A 23,004-nucleotide genomic window follows, 5' to 3' on the forward strand; every position below is an offset into this window, starting at 1 on the left:
TTAAACTGTATTTAAATACTGCAAAATACACGTAACCCCTGGGATAAGGGGTCTCTAGTAATTGATTATCACAGAATATTCAACTGACACATATATCACATTTAGATTAATTGCCATTTTAATTTACCTATCCAATACTTCCCTGGTGGTATAATGAAAGCACTGCCCTGTTTTAAACCAGCCTCTAATGTCCTTCACCTTGGCTGCTCATCACGCAGGTAAGTTCCTCCATCAGATTGACTGGGCCACAGCAAGCTCTCTCAGTGTGTCACGGGTGGCCAAACTAGGCTCTTCCAGTCCTGGTCTTTGTTCTAACCCTGTTGTAAATTGTGCCAATTAAACCTCCATCTAGACTGTGAGGTAGTTAATTATACCATGTTACCCATTAAACCTGGACTGGAATAGCCCTCCAGGACTGGACATCTGCAGTATGTATTTCAAACTCATACGGTCATATCGATCTGCTGCTGATGGAAATCAACAGGATCGATTTCAAACTGCTTTCATCCCAGTGGAAAATGGAAACAGTGCATTCGTCTCACTATCCTGCAGGCTTGATAAGAATTAAGAACAAACAAGGACAGAAATGTAAACTTTTTTGATAACCCATACTGGAAGTTTAATTAACTACAAGTGGGTTGCCAGTTTCACCAAAACCAGCTATAGCCATTACCTCGATCCCAGCCCCATGCAGTCATGGCCTGTAAGAATAAAAAAAATTAAAAAATAAAAATGGAAGTTCACTCCACTACCTGAAACCACCTTGGTGCTTGTGGCCATGCTAGCCCCCCGCCCCCTCTCCATGGCAATTAAATGAAACATCTTCCATACCTTTTGATTGCCTTTTGAACTTCAAAACACTAATCACACTAATCAAATCACCAATTTAGTTTTTTTCAAAATTAATAAACCAAATAACTGTTTACACTCTCACTTCTGTATGGTCCAGTGTACGTGTAAAAAACAATTAAATAAAATGATCACTGTAGAAAAAACAATATAATGCAAATCTATGGATAGTGTTGCTCATGAACTTTGCAGTTTTTAACTCGTCATATAATTGAATACTAATCAGTGAAGCACAATCTTTCATCATTATTTAGAAGTATAAATACTACGGTAAACATAAATAAAAATCACAATAGTCGGTTTATTTCCCTTTTAAAAAACGGCCATTTCAGAAATATCATCATCTCAAGTGTTTTGAAACTGGTAAAAGTGTAAATCAAAATATTGAGTCGAAAATATATTTAAATGTATAATATAGTAATTGAATAAGATACCATGTGCATTTTCTTTTTTGTCAGTTGAGTATTCACCATGTGATTTTACTCATGTGTCTCTGCTGAAACTCAACAAGGCGTCTGCACCAACGAAGAAAAAAATGCAAAGTCTCAGTAAAAGACAGAGCTAAAAAACTCTGATTATCTATGTTTTGCTGTCATCCATTGATCATGTATGAGTCAATACCATTAAAAGACCATATTGCCATTCATGAACACGTAGAGAACAAGAAAGCAAATAGACGGCAGCAATGGCAAAGCACTGCATTCTTCTATGCTGAAAAATAAGGCTGCGCTCAGAAGGGGCTTTCCCGAAGTAAGTAAGCCAAATTAATTGCATGTTTAATTATTGTTTTGTTTATTTCTTTCCATGCTACCTGCCTTAAATAAAGCTATTATTAGCAATATTAAACCATGGCCGTTTCTTAATTAAATTATATTATCTGACAAAAAAAAACAAAAAAAAAACAACAAGCTCAAAGCTATTTTTCTAGCTATACATTCCTAAAACGAAGTTGGTCGCTTTACTGTGTATGTAGTCACTACACTACACACTGTTTGTTTCATAAAGACATTGTGTCTGGAGACACACCTCTTGTTAAATTTAGCAACTAACAAGGTAGAATTAGCAAGAAACAATTGAGGGGATTAATTATGCGTTTTTATCAGTGTTTCATATTTTATCCTGGTTATTGTAATGTAAAACACTAAACTTAATTTGTGGAGTACTGTACATAGGATTACTCACACATGACATTGCCGACTGTTCCTAAACCATTTCATATTTTTTATTGTTGTTATAATGCCAGCAATAGGATAAACATGTATTTTCCCCCATCATCTGTAGACTGTACTGCAGTGTCAGTGGAAGACTGTAAATATGATTCTCACAGCAGTGCTGGACATTTGTTTTCTGAACTGTTGTAATATCATTCTTGTTTATTTTAATGCCAGCAATGAGCCAAATGATGTCTATAAATGACAGGTCTGACATGTCTTCAGGTGCTTTACTTACTATTACAGCAACAAGAGTTTTATTAAACTTTTTATTTAAAAAAAAAATACATAACTGTGGTAATATTTATTAAGTTACTTATTTTAACTATCAACATTATATTTATGTTCAAATGCCATGTTTAATTCTTAATACGTTGATAAAAAGTGGGGAGAAAAAACATAATTGGCCATTTTTGGAAAACTGAATTTGCTATTCCCAAAAATGGAAAATCAGTAGGCCTAAGGTTACAATTGAAGGCAGTGCAGACGCCAGTGTTTTATACAATAACATAAAGCAATTATATGCAGGCCACCAGTTAAGCAGGCAGTCTACTGACAGGGCTGCACTTATGATAAGATCACAGACAGGCTTCATAAAAGGTAAATATACACATCATAAAAATTATATATTTATATAAATCAGAGGATGATTCAAAATCAGAGGCAGAGCCTCAATAAATGTCTTGTTTAAATTTAACTCAAATTGAACAATTTTTGAGATACATGTGTTGGAATTTTGTTCAAAAATTGTATAATGCAACAAAAATAATATTATATATATATATATATATATATATATATATATATATATATATATATATATATATATATATATATATATATATATATATATGTTGGCTCACCGCTACCACCCCCGCGCTGACTCAGGAGCGGCCAACCGCTTTTTTTCACACTGCAGATTCACCATGCAGCCACCCAGAGCTACACAGGTCGGAGGACAACGCAGCTCTGGGCAGCTTACAGGCAAGCCTGCAGGCGCCCGGCCAGACTACAGGGGCCGCTGGTGCGCGGTGAGCCAAGAACACCCTGGCCGACCTAACCCTCCCTCCACCCGGGGGAGTGGGTTTAGTCCTTATTTATAGTGTTTCTTACCTGAAAGATCATTTAAGCTGTTGATAAAGCATCAGCTTCCTGTTATGCACAACACAGTTCCTTCAGAGCACAGTGCCCAACCAAAAAAACAATGGAAATCCACCAACATGTTCCAAGCGCAGTAAAATTAAACATGTGCAAGCTGTTCCCAACATATGGCCTTTATCACAACCAAGGCCAGAACCCATTCACAATTCCGATATCCTGACCGTCGAAAACTTAAAAATAAAAAGTGCGATGTACATAAATTTCACAGTGATATTTAAATTTTTGACATAATGAATGAAATCCCAAACCCAGTGTAAGTGATAATGTAGAGGAAGAATGAAATGCCCAAGCCAGCTTCAACAATGGTCCATTTAAATACAAGTGAATACAGTAGGATACCCATCTTACCTTCCAACCACTGCCAGCCTCTCTGTAATAAGGGAAATTATCACAGATCCACTGATAAATCTCGCTTAGAGTCATTTTCTTCTTTGGAGAGCTGTTGATAGCAAATGTGATGAGGCTGGCGTAGCTATACGGGGGCTTGCCGTCCTTGTGCTGCTGGACCTCCTCCTGGTCCAGAGTGGTGTTGGGGTCCAGCAAAGCGTTCTTCTTGGCCATGCCCGGTCCGTGGGCATTCTGTGTGGCGTCTGCCTTCTGGATGGCCGCGCGCATGGTGAGCTGTGGCAGCCAGTCCATGGAGGTGAGGCTGCTCTCCAGCTCTGACGTCATTGTGGGGCCGAGGAGGGCTTGCGAACCTGCAGCTGAAGATGAAAACAAGGGCTGGGCTCTTGGCTCCCTCGCTTCACAGTGTGGCCTTTGCTCCTGCTCCGTTAGTCTGACTGGAGTCTGAAATTCAATGTGAAAAAAAGAGAGTTAAAATCCTGAAATACTGAACATTGTGTTAGTTTACAAAGCAGCATTGTGGAGTGAACTAATGCTCTGGTCTCTCACATCAGAGGGGAATTCCTGGTTCTGAATCTAGTTCATGTCATTGGGTAAAGAGAAAAGTTATCCACGAATCAAAATGAACTTGACTAAGGCGAGGGGTGCCCTCCCCCCTTCCTCAAAGAAGTCAGAATTAATAATTCTGTGTATTCTGAAGAGGGGTTCCTATAGGACAAAAGAAAAATCTAAAGCCCTGTTAATAAAATATACTCTAGATACTATATATAGGATGACGAATGTCTGTGTATGTAGATAATACATCAGCAGGAGTGGAAGAAGTGAACAAGCTGTGAGTGCAGATATAACTCACACAGACATTCACAGTACTATAAAGCTATTATATACAGCTTCATTATTAATATACAAGTAAAAACAAAAAAAAAAAGATCAATTTGTTTTCTAATCATTACCAAGCTTTATTTAGTCCATTGGAAAGAGGGAAAGGGTTGCTAAAGAGAATACCGTTAAGTGGCTGAGGGAGGAGGCTGATTGTGACGTCATAGTTTTAAATTAACTTTGTAGTACAATGGAATTCAAAAAGATGCTTCAGGTATGATTTGTTTTAAAGCAGGTGACGTCATCCGTGCCACTTTGTTTTTACCTTGCTGTATTCTTGCTGAAAGTAGCACGGATTACATCTTTAATAGGGATTCTCTGTGATGCGTCATTATTATTATTATTATTATTTATTTTTTAGCAGACGCCCTTATCCAGGGCGACTTACAATCGTAAGCAAATACATTTCAAGTGTTACAATACAAGTAATACAATAAGAGCAAGAAATACAATAACTTTTGTTCAAGCAAAGTACAAGTGTGACAAACCACAATTCAATAATACAGCAGATAATAGTGATAGTTACATCAGGATATGATTAAATAGTGATAGTTACATCAGGATGTGATTAAATACAAAGTACTACAGGTTAAACACTTGGCAGATTACAGTATTCTGAAGTACAGGATTAAATGCAGTAAAATAGGGGGCAGATAAGTGCAAAATAAAGCACATTTACATGAAGGGTGATAGTGTCCCAGGATACAAACAGAGGAGTTCTACAGGTGCTGTTTGAAGAGGTGAGTCTTAAGGAGGCGCCGGAATGTGGTCAGGGACTGGGCAGTCCTGACATCTGTAGGAAGGTCATTCCACCACTGCGGAGCAAGGGTGGAGAAGGGGTGGGCTCTGGAGGCAGGGGAGCGTAGCGGAGGTAGAGCTAGTCTTCTAGTGCAGGCGGAGCGGAGAGGTCGAGTGGGGGTGTAGGGAGAGATGAGGGTCTGGAGGTAGCTGGGTGCAGACTGGTCAAGGCATCTGTAGGCTAGTACAAGAGTCTTGAACTGGATGCGAGCGGTGATCGGGAGCCAGTGGAGCGAGCGGAGTAGTGGAGTAGCATGGGCGAAGCGAGTCAGAGAGAACACCAGGCGGGCAGCAGAGTTCTGGATGAGCTGGAGCGGACGGGTGGCGGACGCAGGGAGGCCAGCCAGGAGGGAGTTGCAGTAGTCTAGGCAGGAGAGTACCAGGGCCTGGACCAGGAGCTGGGTAGCATAGTTGGTGAGGAAGGGTCGGATTCTTCGGATGTTGCTCAGGAAGAATCGGCAAGTGCGTGCCAGAGTGGAGATGTGCTGGGAATAAGAGAGGCAGGGGTCCAGGGTGACTGGACATGGGGTCCAGGGTCCAAGGTGACTGGACATGGAATACATAATGCAAAACATGCGCTTTGATTGGCTGAAAGACCCTGAGCAGTGTATAAAGTATATGATTGGGAGAGTCGAGATTTTCTTTAACCTGATTGGTCAACATGAGGTCCCTAATCTTTGGTGAAGGACCTTGAATGTTATCGTTAAAACTAGGTGTAGCAGGGCGAGTACCCTGCACGTGTGTATTTAGTGTTGGTATCATTTGTATGGGGAAATGGGTTTATTGTGTGTCGTTTTGGGGTTGATTTGTTTAATTGAATTATTGTTTTACAGACGGGTGCTCGATTGAGACTTGCTGCCTGCTATGCTTGGTTGAGGGGAAGGGCAGCAAGTGATTGGCTGTGCTGGTCCTCAATCAGCAGGTGGGCAGGTCTCGACAGAGTGTCCATCAGGTTAAAAACATCCGCGGGAGATAGCTCAGGACTGCTGCAAGGCCTGCCGTTTTCACGGCACCTTTGATTTATAGTTTGTGGTATTGTGTTTTATTTTGCACTTTTTGTACAGCTTGATGTACTAGTCCTCTGTGCGTTACCATCGCTGGTAACGTCACATGACCACCTTTATTTTACTTTTGTTTTCTGTTTGTTTGTGAATAAAACCTGCGCGCATGTGCCAGCGTTTTCAACAACACCACGTCTGTCTCTCTGTATGCTTGAACAGCGGCTACCCACACGCGTGACAAGAGGAAGACCCTGTCACACTAGGTTTAATCTGTTCCAAATCAATTCACCAGATAATACGTAAATATAATATTTATTTATGTATTGCTGATTAATTTCAGCAACTTTAATTTCAGCATATCATCATAACACAGGTAAGGCTTTGAACACACGTTATGAACACACTGTGAACAAGCTACTGAACAAACGGCACGATCAGCATTAACAGGGTACGGGATACCTAAACTGAAGAGCAGCTCCATGTAAGTAGAAGATTATTGTTATTTTTTTAATACCAAGTACTGCAAACACCCACAACAATACCCACTGCCGGGATAGTGAAGCCTTCATATGGAATTCTGAGCAGACATTACTCACGGAATACTGAGGAAGATTCTTTTTTTTACTAAACGGGAAAGCCCTCTTCTTTAGGTTCCACTGCTTAAATATAAAACGTTAAATGGCAAGGAATTACACCCCAACTCTGGTACTCAACTCTGGCCCTCGAGATCTATTCCAGTCCTGGTCTTTATTCCAACCAGGTCCCAAATTATTTAATTGCCTCTTAACGGCTTCAATTAACTACATTAGAATCTGCTTGGAGTAAGACCCTGGACTGGACTTGATCGAGGGCCAGAGTTGAGTACCACTGGTCTAACCCCTACTTGCACACTGCACAAAGACTTCATAGGCATGTCACACAACTCCAGTGTTTTTGTATTAATCAGCACAAACTCACCACTGACAGTCTGATTAGGGTCTGCACAGGAAGTCAGCAGTGACGTGCTTCTACATGTTTTAAAAGCATTGAGGCTCAGCTTTAAGTTTGGGAATGCGCCACAGAAAATAGGATGAATGATTTCTGTTGTCCAAAAGATGCAAGTGGTTGCCTTGATTCTTCCAGGTACAGTCATTTATTAAATCTGTATGTATAAATAAATAAATAAATACAGAGAATGAATTTCACTTTATTCTAGTGTGGTCCACTTTCTCACACCCTCTCCTGTGTGTTCACTCCAGACCACTCTTAATTACAATGCAAGGAGTAACTACAGAGATTGATTTAATTGGGCAATAAATAAAGAAATAAATGAAGAAATAAATACAGTTGGTTTCATAGAAAATGTCCACTGTAAGCGCCAGTAATTATAATTAGTATTATTATTATTATTATTTTTTTTAAAGCATGCGTTAACTGCATTTGCATGATTTCTTTAAAATGTCTTCAATAAAAAAAAGACACCAGCTGCTGCAAACATTGGAAATATTTTTGCTAAAGATCGCTCTGTCCAGTACAAGAAGGGGACATTTCATGGTTTATTTATGTTTTTATTTTATTTCATAATTCACTGATGGTGAAATATGCAATTTTTTACAGTGAAAAAAACACAGCTCTAGTCATGACACAATACAAATTTGCATACAAGTTTATTCTTTTGTGTTTTGCAACATTGTACCAGCCGTTGTTATATAAGAAACAATGGTACAGTGGAATGGAATCATAGAAGGAGGATTTTTTATTTATTTATTTTTTTGGAAAGCCTATATTGCAACATATATTTGATTTATTATGTAAACATCAAATTATGAGATTTTTTTAATATAGCTCTCTTTCATCTCTCATGGGATATCTCTTCCCAGCTTTACCATGCATTTAGATGTTCTGTAACAAATAATGGTGCATTTAAGACATAGGGAGAGACAATTCCAGCAACAGAGGGCATCGGCTCATAGAAATTTTAATACAAGATTTATGAGCAGCATCTTTGACCTGGTTTCTGATCAAGAAATTATAATGAAGTACCGCTTATAAAAAGATGCTACAATCTGGGATATATAAGAAATGTAGAAACAAGTATTTTACTGTATTTTTTTTTAATGTATTTGCTGATTGACAACAAGACTACTAAAACCAATAAAATAAAAATCTATATTAATTAATTGTGACAGCATACCGCTGGGGCCCATGATGTTACCGACAGGAAAGGAGACTCACAGACAAGGAAGCCGTAGTGAAGCGCTATTGTGCACGTTAATTAAACAAAGAGACAACGGCACAGGGGCCAAAATAAAAGACTTTACACAAAAAACACAAAAAGGAATGAATATACAAAGATTTACTAAGGCCAGGCTGAGCCTCTCTCCTTCAAACATCTCCTTAAATATACATGCGGCCACTTCCCAATTAGCACTCCACCTGTGTATTCTGGCAGGGAGGGTTTCAACCCCCTCCTTGCCAACCCTATATTCCAACACAAACACATTTTACAGTTAGGGCTTTTGTCCTGCCACAGTTCTACACAGTCATTTAACTGATGCGACACTCAACTTTGTTTTTAACAGAAGGTTTAGGTTAGGGCAGGGGAGAGCCACCGGGTCTTCTGGTTTTTCTTCCACCCGAGTTCTCAATTACTTAACTGAACCAATTATTTTCTTAATTGGTCAACAACATTTTTTTTTTCAGGTCTTTAGCCATTGATGATTTAAAGATACCCAAAAAACCTGCAGGGTTGGCCATTCCTGGGTTAGGGTATGCAGGCCAAGTGTTTGTGCATGCCATCTAGTACTAGCACCAGTAGCCACGGTTCTCCCTACTGACGGCAGTCACAATCAATCGGTTAAGTCTTGTCATAACTTTTGATTTATGTTACCATATTAATTATTAAGGGACCGTCTACATGTAGCAAAGTGTGATGTATGCCTGAAAATGCCGCCAGCTTAGCGCTGAGACTGCCGATGCTTTTTCATTTTTTTAAAAAAATTCGGTTTCAGTTCGATTTGCAATTTTATGCAAATGTCGGTTTCAGTTTATAAATCATAATCATTGCATCCCTAATCAAAAGGTCATTGTTTTAATGAATAAAACAGAATTAGATTTTCTTTAAAAAATACTTTTGCTGACTTCTTTCAACAGCCTAGGAAAGTTGAATGATTATTCAACTTTATTTTATTCTTAAAAATATACTTACATTTAAGCAAAAGCAGGTTGGGTTCGCGTTGGAATGTGAACTTTTTTGCGGTTCAGATGCTGTTAAAAAAAAAAAGAAAATGTAATTTTCAGGTCAGGCTTGTGTCTGAATTTGAAATCGCCAAAAGCGTTTTCTATCCTTTCAGCATACTTGTCTGTAACCCTTTCCCAAATAACGTATTAGAAGGCCAATGTATTTCCTGCACCAAAGCAGGGGGCGATTAGGGAGGAGTCAGCTGACTAAGCAGTGTTCTCGGTTTGTTTAGCTGCTTGTTTGATACGTCGCAACATACTTTTATCAAATCTGCTTGGGGATATTAAAAATGCCTGTGGACAAGGTGAAACAAAAGATAGTGCAGGGTTTATATCATGTAGTGGATAATAGTGTGAGGTAAATCAGAAGTGTGGAATTATTTTGGAATCATAGCGAATGGAAATAATGAACATCTGACTGGATTTGTTGCTTGTAAAACATGTCATTATGTTTTTGTGTACGACAGCCACAAAACTGGTACACCATCTTTGCGAAAGCACAGGTGTAGCTCCCTTTCAACTGGTTGCAACTGGAAGAGACAAGCATTTTATAGTAAAGTAAGTAGAGATAGTCAATATGTTACTATGTTAAAATATATCCAGACCACTAGAGCGAGCCACCACGCTGTATCGCCTACTGTATAAACTCAATCTGTGGGGCAGCAGTGTGGAGTAGTGGTTAGGGCTCTGGACTCTTGACCAGAGGGTTGTGGGTTCAATCCCTGGTGGGGACACTGCTGCTGTACCCTTGAGCAAGGTACTTTACCTAGATTGCTCCAGTAAAAAAACAACTGTATAAATGGGTAATTGTATGTAAAAATAATGTGATATTGTAAGTCGCCCTGGATAAGGGCGTCTGCTAAGAAATAAATAATAATAATAATAATATATCTGTGTGTGAATGTGAGAGCGTGAGAGAGCCAGTCGACGCAGGCAGTAGGTAAAGGACAAACACTTGTGGGTTCGGGTCAGGCTGCAGGTTTTATTAAAAGCAAGTCGAGTCGGGTCAAGTCGCGGGTAAGAAGACGGTATTGCAGGGGGTTATGGGTTTGGGTCGGGTCCTGTAGTAGCGGGTCGTAAAAATTGGACCCGCGCAGGACTCAAGACACATTCTGAAAGCCTTTAGGATTTCACTGATGTACATGAAAGACCATCCAGTACTTTGGTGCTGAACACAACATATTTTTACAAAACGTTAAAGGTTATATGAAAAAAAAAAAAAAAAAAAAAAAAAAAGAATGCTTATGCTGTGTGAAAAATCCTCTTTATTCCATTTGATTGTCAAAATAACTACTGTCTAAAATGCAGTTTACAGCTCCTTTGTGTTCAAAAGCTTCACTTTCACATGCTGCAGCACAGCTCATCACGGTTCTTCATTTCTGAGTATGTAGCTCGTACTCTACAAGCCTCCGCTCTGGCTAGGCAGAGATTCACGATTAGAAAATTAAATTGCTAATTTCTCTCTCAACACGAACAAAGGCAGCCTGCCTGCACACCTGGCTGAACAGGATTAGACTGTTAACACAGCCTGTATTCTCCAAGACTGGAATCCAGACAACAATATCCCTGCAATGCAGAACCAATCAGTGAAGACTCATCCTTTCCAATCTCATTAACAATAACCACTTAAAGGCCAATCTTGCTCCAAAGTGAAGGTTTTCTTATCTCCTATTTCTTTGACAAGTCAATTTTGAAGTTGCAATTCCACCCAAACTCAAATTTATGTTATTTTCTTATACATTCTGATCTCAAGCTTAAAAATAAAGACTGAGCACTAAATAAAATGAAAATAAATAGTGTGTACTAATGACACTTCATAGCATGATATAAAACTGCTAGCCTATGTTTTATTACTTACAAGCATAAAGTCCTAAGTCAAGCTCCAAAGGAGAACAACTGCGCCTTGAAGGAGACTGACGCTGCTTAATAGGTATTACAGTAGGTGGGAGCCATCTCAGAAATCTGTAAATAAACTGCACAGTAAACCGAGAGATAAAGGAGGGTCACTGGTGAACGATACTTCTACAGTAAACTGGGAACAATTTGTTATGTGCCAAACCTCCACACGATTAGAAACTGCATACAACACCCACAAAAACATATTGCTGTCCACCCTTTAATTTATTGCACATTACACACAGCAAACAGATACAGTACAAAGTGCTGAAGGAACATGAAGCGCAGTGGAGTTCAGTTCAGTTGGTTTGGTTATGATCAACTAAACAAAATGTTTTTATTTTTCACACCACGTTTGTTTGGTAGTGAAGTAAAACTATTTTCTTATGATCCACTTCTGTGTATTTTCATGTCTAGAGGTCACTTACCTTCACATTACACTTTCAAAGAAGTCAATCTATGATTTAGGAAGGAAGAAGTGTATCTGCTTGCTTTACGGTACTATACATGAATTCTCAATCACAGTATTACAAGCACAACATTAATTTAACTCATCCTTTGAAAAATACATTGCCCAGAACAGCCTGCTTAGTAGGCCCAGGGCTATTTTTTTATATTGAATAGCCCATATATCCACAGAGAGACATTCAGGAAATTGGCCTTCTGTCAATAAGCCATGTCACCCTTTAAAAAAAGTGAGATAAACTCTGACCTGTGCAAATGTCCCCTTTCTAATGAACTCTGATACTGGCTGCTATATTGCAATAAGATATGACCAGCTCCTGTCCTCTCTGAAACCAGCTGCATCCCTGCAGTATTAAAGTGGCCCTGCTCACTTGCACATGTCAGCAAGAGATGCTACATGCATGGAGAGCCGACAGTCTTCCAGAGCTGCACTTAGAGCTGGTGACAGACACCACTAAGAAACCTGGCTAATCAATTCATCAAGCATGCACAAGCTTCAGCTTACTTTTTGGATATCATTTGTTCAGGTACAATTAGTTAATGGGATATTCATAATAATATTAATATAAAAAAGTAATTTTTTTTCAGGAACTAGGGAATAAATAAAATAAAAAGTCCAGCAGAGGAACATTTAGTCTATTTCGTTTATCACTGTCAAATGCTGATGAAAGCTGAAATATTATATTTTTTACCTCAAGAATTCATGACTGACTGTTGCCAACACATTACTGTAAACACACTTATTTGGTTGGACTCACAAGGGACTGAAACAAGAATATGGAGATGATTTCTAAAAAAAATAAAAAAATAAATCAAAATCAGTACTGTTCTCTATATAACACAACCATTTAAATCAGGAGTGTTAGCACACTTAACCAAGCTTATTAAAACGCTAACACTCACTCATTCATGTTAGTGTTTTTTTTTTTAACGCTTATTTCATATTTTTTTTTAATTTATTATTGGTTTCTTTTGGTTTTAATGTTTCTTATGACATTTCAATTAGTGTGTAAAACATCTATAGTTAAACACAGTGAAAGCTGGCACAGTACAGATCTTTTAGTGTGGGTGATGCGTACTATGAGGGCATTGAATAAATAAAACCAGGGTCTTCATGGGAAACCAGATTCTCCTTGCCGATTCCTTCTGCACAGCTACAGCAAAGGATGCCGAGTGAGTGGGGCAATAGTGTGCTGCGAGTTTCAGCCATGGCACTGAAACACCTGGCTGAGCCACCTCAAGCAACAGGGATCTTTATACAAGCAAAACTGAGTCCATACAGTACCAGCTGCATAACAGTGTTGTGAATATAGCACAAGGTGTGGCAGGGAATCTTCACACCCATACTGGGGTGAGATACTCACTTAAAAAAAAAGAAATCAGGGATTGCCAAATTTTTCAAACCCCCGAGGCAGTTGCTTTACATTCAAGTTATTTTAAGAAACAGCAGAATAGCAACACCTTCTTATTCTGTTTCTGTTATGGGAAAAATAACAAAACAAAAAAACACCTAAATTCACAGCCTTAACATGTTCACTGCTTCCCGATGTTTGTGTTCCTGCTGTGCCATAATCTTTACTAAGGATGGACATTTCCATATACATTTATTATAAAAGAACATCTTCTCCTTCCCCCTCCCCCAACTGAACACATCCCACCTTCCTGCTCCCCCCACACCCCCTTCTCAACTTTCACACCTCTACTTGACTCAGACCTTTGCTCCTTACCCCTGGATTCCAGGACAAATACTTGCGCCCTGGACCCCCTTCCACCTCACTTCTTCCAATCCATTTCCCCCTGCTCGTCTTCCTTTTATCTCCTCCCTCATTAACACCTCCCTGCTCTCTGGCTCCTTTCCCTCAGCCTTCAAAACTGTTTGCATCACCCTCTTTCTTAGGAACCCTTCTCTTGACCCTTTGGTGAAGCATGATCAGGTTCATCCCCTATGAGAAGGACAGTGTGTGCGTATCGTCAATTCAGCACTTTTGAAATCAATGTAAGACTATCCCAGTAATCATCAATCGGAAAACACATATTTTAATATAACTTTGTCTGCTACACACTTGTTCTAAAATATGTAAGTATGTGTGTGTGGTTATGTTTGACAGAGCTCTAAAGTCGCTATTTTATAACCATTTATTTGTTCAAAAAATTAAGTTTTTCGGCAAAAGCTGCCTCTACATTTTTAATTGTATGAACTGTCCTGTGTGGCTACTAGACCAACGCAGTTTTTTTTTTTTTTTAAATATACAGCTTCTGTGTCAACTGCGTTTTGATTAAAACTAAAAAAGTTACAAATACAAAAAACATTTTTGTATTTGTTTTCATCCTGATAAAAACATACGGATCAAGCCAGTCTTTACATCAATTCATCTTTAAAGCTAGAGATAATGCAAGAATGTTTTAACCAGTAATGTTACAAAAAGGCAAAATGTAAAAAAGGGGTATGCAAATGTGCTTATTTTATTTATTGTACACTGAAAGACTATTTGATAAATGTATTATAATAACCAGCTCTTTTTATAGCACTTCTGCACAGTGACAATTGCACTCTTCAGAGGAACACAGCTGTCATCACCGCACAGACAGGCAGACAGGGGGTAGCTGTGCACTGAGAGGCAGTGAGATCCCTGACCAGGAAATGAAACCTCCCCACCGGCAATCCTGCCAATTGCATTGGTGCTGGGTGGTCCGCTGGCCCGGCAACCAGCTGCCTAGCTTTTACTGCTTCGCCATGGGATCATTTTGTTCAATTTTAACAGCATATATATATATATATATATATATATATATATATATATATATAGATATAGATATAGATATAGATATAGATATAGATATAGATATAGACACACACACACACTCTACCGGTCAAAAGTTTTAGAACACCGCCATTTTTCCAGTTTTTATTGAAATTTAAGCAGTTCAAGTTCAGTGAATAACCTGAAATGGTAAGCGGTAAACTGCCAGAGGTTAAAAAAAAAAAGTTTAGGTTACCAAAAACTGAAAAATAATGTACATTTCAGAGTTATACAAAAAGGCCTTTTTCAGGGAACAAGTAATGGGTTAACAACTTACAGCTGTTCTGCAGCAATGGAAGTAAATTAAGCCTTGAAAGTTGATGCTAACAATTCCTATAGGTGTCCCAACTTTTGTTGATTACTTACAAACCCTCTGTCTGTATAAAAGCAGTGTTGGAACAGACTGTGTTACTGCACCCTCTTAAGCATTATTTGGACAGTATTGTACTGCAGGAAGTAGTATATTATTATTATTATTATTATTATTATTATTATTATTTATTTCTTAGCCGACGCCCTTATCCAAGGCGACTTACAATTATTACAAGATATCACATTATTTTTACATACAATTACCCATTTATACAGTTGGGTTTTTACTGGAGCAATCTAGGTAAAGTACCTTGCTCAAGGGTACAGCAGCAGTGTCCGCACCTGGGATTGAACCCACGACCTTCTGGTCAAGAGTCCAGAGCCCTAACCACTACTCATAATGGCGAGAAAAAGGCAATTAACAAAGGAAGACAGACAGACCATTGTAACCCTGTGTAGGTCTTTCCTTTAGAGAAATTGCAAAGAAAGCCAAGGTGTCAGTGAGTACAGTTTCCTACATCATCAAAAGGCACTTGGAAACTGGAGGAAACTCTGACAGGAAGAGGTCTGGCAGACCCAAAGCCACAACAGAATCAGAAGACAAGTTTCTGAGAGTCAACAGCTTGCGTGATAGGCGGCTCACAGGACAACAGCTTCAAGCACAGCTTAACACTGGTCGGAGTAAGCAAGTCTCAGTTTCAACTGTGAAGAGAAGACTTCGAGCTACAGGTTTGACAGGTCGAGTGGCAGTAAGAAAGCCATTGTTAAGATGGCAAAATAAGAAAAAGAGGCTTGCCTGGGCCATGAAGCACCGCCAGTGGACTACTGAAGACTGGAAGAAGGTCTTATGGACTGATGAATCAAAATTTGAAATCTTCGGTTCATCACGCAGGGTTTTTGTATGCCGTCAAGTAGGCGAAAGGATGGTTCCTCAGTGTGTGACAACAACTGTCAAACATGGAGGAGGAAGCGTGATGGTCTGGGGCACTTTTGCTGGATCCAGAGTCGGCGACTTGCACAGAGTGAGTGGCACCCTGAACCAAAACTGCTACCGCAGCATTTTGCAGCGCCATGCAATACCCTCTGGTATACGCCTAGTTGGTCAGGGGTTCATCCTACAGCAAGAGAATAACCCAAACCATACCTCCAGGCTATGTCAGAACTACCTTAGAAGAAAAGAACAAGACGGTAGGCTTCAAATCATGGAATGGCCAGCACAGTCTCCAGACTTAAACCCCATCGAGCTGGTTTGGGATGAACTGGACAGAAGGGTGAAAGCAAAGCAACCTACCTACAAGTGCAACACATTTGTGAGAACTTCTGCAACAGTGTTGGGAAGAACTTTCCGAACAATATTTGATTTCCATTGTAGAAAGAATGCCACGAGTGTGTTCGGCTGTTATATCTGCAAAAGGTGGCTACTTTGATGAGTCAAAAATTTAGATTAAATTTTGTTAAACAAAACGATTCCATGATTTCTTTTTTATCTCCAATTGTTTATTTGTTCTATGCTTTAATTTCAGAGTACATTGAGACATTAAACTGCGTTTCAATAAAAACTGGAAAAATTGAGGTGTTCTAAAACTTTTGACCGGTAGTGTGTATATATGTGTATATATATATATATATATATATATATATATATATATATATATATATATATATATATATATATATATATATATATATATATATATATATAGTATAAGCTAAACTTCCCGCGTGTAACATACAAAACGCAGAGGCACTGCGTTGCATTTATGGATGAAAAAACAAACTTACCTTTATCACAAGATGGACAAAATGATAATAAACACTGTAACTGAACGCAGAAAAGTATTTCCTACCATTTTGGTTTCGTTGTGGTAAAAAATAAGGAAATTAAAATGAGGGGATAACGGCAATTGAATCATATTTAAGTTAAACCTGAAAGAAAACCAATTGTAAGTATCTTAAATATTTATAAACTACTGACCTGAAAAAATGTATACGTTTTGCAATTTGTTTTGCAGATTGTGTAAGTACCAACTTTTTTTTCAGGACTCTTTTTCAAAGATGACATTATTATGCACAGTAGAAATCCATGTGCTTGAAAGGGTAGTGTTTGTTTTTTCCCGCTGATGTGACTTAACCATGCAAACCACGTATTCATGTTATTGTTTGGATACAAACTCTTCCTAATTTGGTGTATACAGGCGTCTCTATTTGCTGTAGCATAAAGGGCACTGCTGCCATAACTGCCATGAAAAGACATATTTTGATGGGCATTGCGGCAATTGAGAATGGCACCCATGGCACTGTCTGTGTGGATATATATATATATACACATACATATATTACAGATATATAGACTAGAAAGAGAGATAGCATCTACTGTCTACTGTAGTTATATCACTTGAACTCTTACCAGAATCCAAATTCAAACCAATGCAGACCCTCTCTATTAATCAACAAATAAGTTATACACCAAAACAACATGGCTGAAGAAATGAGAAATGGATATGTCTGCAAGCCAAGAGATAAAGCCTAATTGTAAATATTTTCACTAAGTTTCCTTTTTCAGACACTTGAAAACACTTAGGTGTGCAAGTGCAATGAGTTCTCAATTACAGCACACCATTTATTTATTTCTATTCGGGTCAATATTTTTGTAACCAGTGGCAACTACAGTAGGAGTACAGGCCCCAGCAGGTTTTGGCACAGAGCTACCCTATTTATCTTTCATCTATCTATAAGTAGATCAATTCATCTTCAAGTCTCTGTCGATCAATCTCCTGTACAAGTCATGAAGCTGAATCTGAAAGCGAATGTGTCAATCTATGGTGTACTATAGGAATTTCCAAATATAACAAATTGTACAATCAAACTATTTCAACCCTACAAAGCTCTTAAAGACGTGAAAACACATATTAAAACATACTGTGAAGTGAGCAGAAATAAAGAGCAATTTCTATTCATTCAAAGCTCTCTCGGGTACCCACGTCCTGTACGGTATGCACGCATAATTTGTGAGGACGCTCCGGTTTGCAGTTGTCTGCATCCCCGTGACGCAGGCAGCCCCACCACGGAATCGGATTATCTTTTTTTTTTTTTTTTAAATAGTGCAGGTAATATACCTGCGTTGTGTGAGGGGTAATCTTCATAATGTTGAAAAACATGGACCTGGATACGTCTTAGATCGGAGCGGACTGAACACTATACTGAGTTGTGTCTGTTTCACGTGACCTCTGTGTGTATGGTTTGTGTTTTGCTGAAATCCACTTCAGGCCTTCTTGGTGACTGCTTCACATAAGCAATTGTTTGCAGCTGCTGACAGAAAGAAATGGCAGAGAGAAGTTTAATGGATTTTCTTTCCCCCTAAAGGACTGAACCGGCACCAGACCAAAGAGAACTGGATAACTTATTTTTTTGCTAATATGTCTAAGAACAGTGTTCAAAAAAGACTGTAAAGTCCATCCATGTAGTAGCCAGGGTATGTTAATTTTCCCCTGTCTATTTTCACCTCTACTGTAGCGATATTGCAACATTTAAGGGTCTATTGGTTGATTGTTAATTCCTGGCAGAATTAATGGTAGGTAGGATGTTGGGTATAGGTAGTTTATTTTCCAAATTACCGTAGTTAGAACAAGAAAAAAATGCACTCATTTAAATCTCCCTACTACTAGCCGATTGTAGTAAATACGTCCCCTTGATTTAAGTTTGATGTTAATTATGTTGATGCAGTTTTAAGAAATGTAACGAAAGCAGGACTTCACTTCCCACTTTTTTGTCGAGCATCTTCTGGAACCGAGAGCAGAGCATGCACAGTTTGCAACATTGAATAGCAAGTTACAATTTTGCTTTTAGTGGATTCTATTGCTATGCCATTTTATTCTTCATTCTTTTAGATAGAAAGAAATTCTGTTTTTCTCTTTAGTGTTTGTTTCTTATTATTATTATTGTAAAAAAAAAAAAATGGTTTAAAAACTTTAATGAATTAAGAATACAAAATATGTGTGTCCCATAACATTAAGACCTTCAGTTTTTTAGTTGAGAGTCCTGGACCCTCAATGTGAAAACATTTTGGTGAGCCCAGTCATTACACAACTAGTAAATTAACATGCAAGTAATCAAATAAAATCCTGAATTTGATCAGAGGATATTCTGGGCAGTCTCCAGCAGATCTGCAATAAGGTGAAGCCCCTTTTTCAAAATGACCTTGGCAGCCATAAACCCACTCATTCTATTCTCCATTCTACATCTTACACACCAGTCTCCAGCTCTCATGGATTTGATTCCTAGGGCAGCTGAAATAAGAATAAACCACTTATTGTAAGGCTGTATGGACTCATATGCATTGTGTTCACTGGAGCTATTCTCACAGCACTCCTCCAGCTCCACCGCCTGTGTGCCTGTGTACTGTAGTAGGAAGCTGTGTTGCTCTGTGTTTCCAGGGGGATCAACTATTTCCTGGGGCACTCATAACATCTGAATTAAGCTACAGGGAACTCTGATAAAACTGCACATCAGTATGCTCATAGATCTATTTATTAATAGTGGGTGGATGTTTTGTTGGAACAAGATTTGGGTGTTTTCTTCTCCAGCCATTAGCATATAAAGTCTTACAAATAATCAAATTGATACAACTTATAAAGGTCACAAGCTTTCATAGTTCAAAACATCCCGAGCTCTTCTTTTCCCTCTGTTATAAATTCAATGTAAATATTTCTTTAACAGCTGCATTACTGCATGCACAGGGATATACTGTATAGATTCTGGTCACGCTTGTTATAATGCCTAAAAAAAAAAAAATCTGTTAGATTGACAGGATCAACTCAGAGCAGAGAATCGTTAAGTGGGGGAGAGAATGTACAATTTAGGCTCAGTATCATCTAAGCACCCCTCTTCAAGTTTAATTAAGACCCCCGATTGCTCCCTCTAGCCTGTGTCAGCAATAACTTGGGAACGCCAGGATTCTCATGTGTAAAAAGCTGACAGTGTAGGGGGTTCAATATTAAAGGGGGTATTGGGGAAGGGATGTCTGTTGTTGAATTAGCTGGCATACATTTAGTCCAAAAGTTTTTAAATTGATCATAGTTAGATGTGCTTGAATACTTTTCATGCTAATCCTCTTATTGTATCTTTCTATTTGTTACATGTATGTATAGCTGACTTGGTTTCATATGGTTTTACCTAAACTGTAGAAAATGATCTGCTTATTTTTAATTTTGTTAACAAAAAAACAATGCCATCAATTTGGGAAGCAAGCTCTTGGGGAGTTTTATTATTGCCAGAAAGCAAATACTTTTGAAGGCACTTAAGATGCTTTTCTCATTCATTTCAATTATGGCAGGCTACTGCTTTTTTAAAGAGCACCGTTTCACAGCCTCAGAATGTGTTTGCTTGAAGAAATGTGTCACATTGGGCCGCTGGTTTTAAAATCTTTGGACGATCTCCCTATCAACAACCCTCCATCAAGAGTATATCTGCAGACTTTACAAAACATTCCTCTGTCTATGTCCTGCGCGAACCAGTCCATGATGCTTTTTCCACAGGTTCTTGAATTTGCCCTCTTTTTTGTCTGTTTTTTGGTCTAGTACAGGTTTGTTTGGTGCCATAAGGTCAGTGGAAGTGGTTGTGTTCTTTGATCAGATCATCATAATTAGCACTACTGAATGCAAACACTGTCTGAGTCACTGTGCTCAATGAAAAAAAAATCTAACAATGTGCTCTCTTTTTCTTTCTTTCATTCAATCTACATGCTTCAGTCGCCATTTTAATAATACAACTCACTCACACACTTACAAAGCCATGCATACGCAATGTCTGAGTTTATCTTGTGTGGTTGTCAGTACCTAGAGTTTGTTGCCCATAATACTTGTGCGGACGGGCACAGCCTGCACCAGTTAAACTAATATGTGTATCAAATTAGTTTGAATGTGCATCATCGCGTGCAAGAATGCCAATCGTACATTACAGTACTTTCACACCAGAATATCAGCCACTCAGATACTCTATCTCCATACCAGACCATTTTAACTGTCCACTGGACCTGCTTCTTAGAAAATCATTTAAGTTCAGGACCCCTTGTAAAGGAGGCTTTGGACTCGTCATTGAAAGTTCCATTACAAGTAGAGATCTCCAGTTTATTTCTGGTTCTTGTGAGCAGACCAAGATCATACAGCACTGCAAATAGGGGTTACGGTACACTTAACTCACACACTGAAAGACTCAATTCTGCCAAATGTGTTGTCCTTAAGCTTTAATAGTTAATTTTAAGAAGAATAAAGAAATTACAAACATATTTACAAAAATACACTGAAACAAAATCCTACCGCTATAAAAGATACAGCTACGGCTCTCACTGCGCTCGCGCAGCATATCTTTCAAGCACCCTAATAAAAAAATTTAAAGAAAGAAAATAACAAATACTATCCTTAAACCGGATATCTTTCAGAAATGTGGTAAATCATTCTGAAAAGTGTCCTTTTTCCCCTTGACCCCACACGTCATGCAACATAAACTGGTAGATATGACAAGGTAGTAAAGTACTCTACATAACACTCTTCTTCCTGCAGAACTTAACCTTCCACAGTGTTGGTACACACCCCTGTGTACAGGTCAACAAAGTTCTCACTGCGATACAGTTTTGTTAACATATGGCGTAACCCCCTCCCAATGTACCAAGCTGAATATATCCGGCCCACAATCAGTCCTAATCTCAAAAAGTTGTTCAACGGAACTGATTGAACTGAACACCATGTAAATAATCTCATTCAGTTTACCCGTTACAATTGCTATATCAACACCATTTATTTGCCCGCGTGCAACTTCAGTTATTATTACTCCAACACTGTGTCGTCTGAGATCACATGCAGTAATATTTTGACATATTTCATAAATATTCTTTATCTTTAGGAATGGGAGAGAGGAACACACTGAGAAAAACAATAGTGGAGCACAAAAATGACAATCAAATAAAAAGAAAACAACAGGCTCTTTACTGGAGATGGAGCTGAACCAAAGACAGAAAGACAGGGACAAGAAAAGCAGAGAAACAAGACAAAGAAAAGGAGAAATGCAGTCATCATAAGTCATCATAAAACAAATCAATCAATAAATCAATAAATAAAAGTTAAGAAAAGAATGCAGGAGAGAACAGACAAATGAAGTGAAGAAAAATAGCGTTTCCAGAGGACACTGAAGCACCTGTATTGACTCTGACCTTGAAGTTGTGTTGATTTGCCTTGCGTGTGCGTGTGCGTGTGCGTTGGGGGGGGGGGGAAGGCGCAATCCGAGATGCTGAATTGACGCTTTAAACATAAACTGACGTTTTGAGCAATACAAATATATATAATGGATACACCACCTTAGAAATATTTTTATTACTGCTTTCAGTTTTAACAGACTAAATTAAACCACTTACAGTTGTATATTTGAATGATTTTCCTTTTTTTTTTTTTTATTTTACAACCTTGGCACCATTGAACATCCTTCAGGCTAAACTGAAATATTACAAACCATTGTCATGTAATTTCCACACAATTTCTAACGTACAGATCAGTCATTAAAAAGTAATTTCACAAATACCTTTAAATCGGATGGCAGAAGTTACCTACTGAAATGGCCAAAAGACATTATTCCCATTCTGGCACTCCTGATGCGATCACGAAGCAAGATCAAGTGCAAGGCAGCAGAGCACCATCACAGCATGTCTTTGGGGCCTCTTCATACTGTTAGTAGTTCCAATTACAGTTTGATTTGTACTTTGTAGGGAATTGTTACTTACCGCTACCTGAGTAAAGGGTTAGGAACTAAACAGGAATGCACAGTTTTTTGGGCAAATACCTGATTTTGCAAATCCAGATTCTGGTAGATATGTATTTTTTTATATTGCAATAATAATCCTAATAACAACAACTACAACAAAATGAATAATGTGCAGTAACTCAAGAGTTTCAAGTGACAGGATAAACCTTGCAAGGCTCTGTCTTTTTGGGTTCAGGCGCCACTGAAAAGTTTGTAAGCACATCACCACACATGTCAACTCACTTTCATTCCACTTCAAGACCTAAGGCTCATTTCAGC

At 38.5% G+C, this 23,004-nt stretch overlaps 1 protein-coding gene across 4 annotated transcripts in view; it reads right to left on the reverse strand.

Annotated features, from left to right (window-relative positions):
• The window catches only part of LOC131698854 (forkhead box protein J3-like), an 82,297-nt gene that overhangs the window by 44,476 nt on the left and 14,817 nt on the right, over positions 1-23,004 (reverse strand). For 3 of the 4 annotated variants that reach the window (XR_009307862.1, XM_058993413.1, XM_058993411.1), the window contains exon 2: positions 3,570-4,010. Coding sequence is in view for 3 of the 4 variants with exons in the window: in XM_058993413.1 (XP_058849396.1) it covers positions 3,570-3,893 (324 nt within the window). In the remaining variant the exon portion in view is untranslated. Of the gene's footprint in view, positions 1-3,569; positions 4,011-9,431; positions 9,491-23,004 lie in introns of all 4 variants that reach the window. The other variant, XM_058993412.1, reaches the window with a different exon arrangement.

The sequence above is a fragment of the Acipenser ruthenus genome, chromosome 20, assembly GCF_902713425.1.
Source record: "Acipenser ruthenus chromosome 20, fAciRut3.2 maternal haplotype, whole genome shotgun sequence".
NCBI lineage: Eukaryota > Metazoa > Chordata > Actinopteri > Acipenseriformes > Acipenseridae > Acipenser > Acipenser ruthenus.